The 2943-nt window shown below is 38.8% G+C and overlaps 1 protein-coding gene across 1 annotated transcript in view; it reads right to left on the bottom strand.

The window, feature by feature from the left end:
* The window catches only part of LOC103610359 (vomeronasal type-1 receptor 1-like), a gene marked incomplete at its 3' end in the record, with an annotated part of 8751 nt that extends 6331 nt beyond the window's left edge, over positions 1-2420 (bottom strand). Inside the window, exon 1 of the mRNA XM_008594545.1 lies at positions 2120-2420. Within this exon, the coding sequence (XP_008592767.1) occupies positions 2120-2168 (49 nt within the window). The remainder of the gene's footprint in view (positions 1-2119) is intronic.
* Between the last annotated feature and the right edge of the window lie 523 nt (positions 2421-2943).

Here is a 2943-nt window from a genome sequence, read left to right as displayed (position 1 = left end):
TGGTCTGAAAAGACACTTGAAATGATTTCAATTTTAAAAAATTTGTTGAGACTTTCTTTGTGACCTAACATGTGATTTATCCTGGAGAATGTTCTGCATGCTGATGAGAAGAATGTATATTCTGTGGTTGTTGGATGAAATGTTCCATAGATATTTAGTTCATTTACATTTAGGATAATTATTGAAAGGTGTTGTTTTACTTCAAGCATTTCATTGATTTTCATTTGGATGTTTGAAATATCTTTTATTCCTTTCTTCCACTTTTATTATTTGTCTATGGTGTTTGTTGGTGCCTTTTTTTTTTTTAAGGCGGTTGGATATAGGTTCTTTCTCTTTTTTATTTGCATTTTTGTTCTACCAGTGGTTTTGTTCTTTCTTGTTTATTCATGGTACTGATTATCATTTTCTGGATTCCAGATGCAGTACTCCTTTGAGGATTTCTTAAAGCACTGGTCATTTGGTGGGTAATTCCCATTTTTTGTTTGTCTGCAAAATACACTATTTCTCCTTTATTTCTTAAGGATAGCCTAGCTGGGTATAGTATTCCTGGCTGGAATTTATTTTTTCTTTGAGAATTTTGAATATGTCATCCCATTCTCTTTTGGCATGTAGGGTTTCTGTTGAAAATTCTGCTTTAGTCTGATGAGGACTCCATTATAGGTGACTTGATATTTTTCTCTTACTGTTCTTAAGATTCTCTTTGTTTTTGAATTTTGCCAGTTTGACTATAATGTGTGTCATAGAGGAGCTTTTTGGATTGAATCTGTTTGAGGGTCTTTATATCTGAGGGTTCACCTCTCTAACTGTACTTGGACTATTTTCTGTTATTATTTCACTGAATAGGTTTTTGACGCCTTTTCCTTTTTCCTCCCCTTCTGGAACACCCATGATTCAGATGTTTGTTCACTTGAGGTTATCTGCTAGCTTGCTTAGGCTTTCTTCATTAAAAATTTTTTTATTCTTTGTTTATTCTCCATGGTTTATTTTGAAGACCTTCTTTAAGATCAGAAATCCTTTCTTCTTCTTGCTCATACCTGCTGTTTAAGATTTCAGTTGTGTTGGTTCTTTTATTGAATGAATCCTGCAGGTTTGTGAGTTCTGCTACATTCCTTTTTAAGATATTGATCTCTTCGTAAATTTCCTCCATCATATTGTAGATCCTTTTTCTCATTTCATTTTATTGTCTAACTGAGTCTTCTTGTATCTCATTGAGTTTCCTTAGGATTTTTGCTTGGAATTCCTTTGCATTCATTTCAGTGGTTTCTTGCTCGATGGGATCTTGTACTTGAGAATTACTTTATTCCTTTGGTAATGTTATATTTTCTTCCCCCCCCACACACACCCATATTTCTAGTATGTCTATGTTGGTTGTTGGTTATTTGGTAGAGCACTTCTTCTATTAATCTGGAGGGTACTTTGAGAAGAGAGATGTGTGTCCTCCTGTAGATGTGTTTTATATTGACTGTTAAGTATGGTGTTTCAGTATTGATTCCAGGTAGATGCAGTTGTGTAGTCTCCATGAGTTCCTTAACCTCTATTCAGTGTTAAAGTTGCATGTGAGTGTTTCCATGGCCTAAGTACTGGGGCACATAGTGATTCCTTCCTGACATTAGTGACACTGTGTTGGTTTGTTGAGGATGTGGGCAAGCTCTTGAGTTCTTGGGAGAAGTGTCTGGGTGCCCTGTTGCTCTGTCACTGGGGTGATTGACACTGGGCAGGCTTGTTCACATCTTAACTAGCATCCCATGGTCTTGATAGGTGTTGTGGGGTGTACTAGAGCTCTCCAGTTTAAATGGATAACCCTGGCTAGGGATTACTTTTTCTCTTTCTTACAGGCAGAGGCTCCTCCTCAGTCCTTGCTTTCACCAATTGGGAGATAGTTTGGTGGCAACTGGGAATATTCTTCCTTACTCTATTTTGGTGTCCTGTGTTTCTGCAGTCTCGGCAGGGATCTGCATGTGTCTCCACTAGATCAAGGCTATTGTGTGGGCTGTGCAAGTACCTCACAACCTCAGGTGTGCTACTCCATGTGGCAGTGTAATTTCCCCTGTGGGTTGGGCCATTGAGTCATGGGTCTGCCCTCACTCACCTCTTTCCCCAGGTTTTGCTGGTGACTCACCTTCTATCAAAGTAGTTGAGTGGTTAGTGTGCCACCTGCACAGTGGCATTGGCTGCTGCAGTGGCTATGTCTGTGGCAGATCACCCACACAGAGGCTGCCCTTGGCTCCTGAGTTTTCTCACACTCTTGCTGTCTGTCTGCTGGGACTGACCGCAGCAACTGAAGTTTCCATGAGCTTCTGCCATCATCTGGGTGGGGGCTCCCCTCTATTATTGAAATCTCCATGTGTGCTCCTGCAATCTGTTCACATTTGTCATAGATTAAAACAAATAAATATTTGCAAACCCTGTATTTTTAATACTAATATAGCCAAATTAAAACAAAAACACCCCCCATTTGGTTTATGGTAAAACCCTAAATCACCACATTGAAAAAGTAGAAATAAGTTAAAGATCAACATCTCTTTTTTGCATGCACTATTCCACAAGAAACTTTTTCTTCTTTTCTAGAAGTTTTCTACCTAAGAATGGCAAACGATGGACAGACTTGGATAATTGATACACTTAGTTCAGAATCAGTAAACATGAATGACTGCCAAACTCTTGTTGGTCAATGATGAATATAAAAATGGGTAGATCCAGATGATGATACAGCCATAGGGGAAGAACTGCTACTGTCAAATTCAAGGCCCAAGCAAATGAGTCATTCTGTATCAGTTGTGATTTCAAAAAAAAAAAAAATTGCATGACCATGCTGATAGAATTGGGACGTGTTGTCCCCGCCAAATCTCATGTATAAATCTGATACCCAATGTAGCAGTTGATCCCCAATGTGGGAGTTGGAAGCTGATTCATGGGGGCAGATCTGTCATGAATGGATTAATG

This window comes from Galeopterus variegatus, unplaced genomic scaffold, assembly GCF_000696425.1.
Source record: "Galeopterus variegatus unplaced genomic scaffold, G_variegatus-3.0.2 Scaffold10995, whole genome shotgun sequence".
Taxonomy (NCBI): Eukaryota; Metazoa; Chordata; class Mammalia; order Dermoptera; family Cynocephalidae; genus Galeopterus; species Galeopterus variegatus.
The sequence above is the reverse complement of the archived record's forward strand: the minus strand, read 5'-3'. Positions and strand labels throughout refer to the sequence as shown.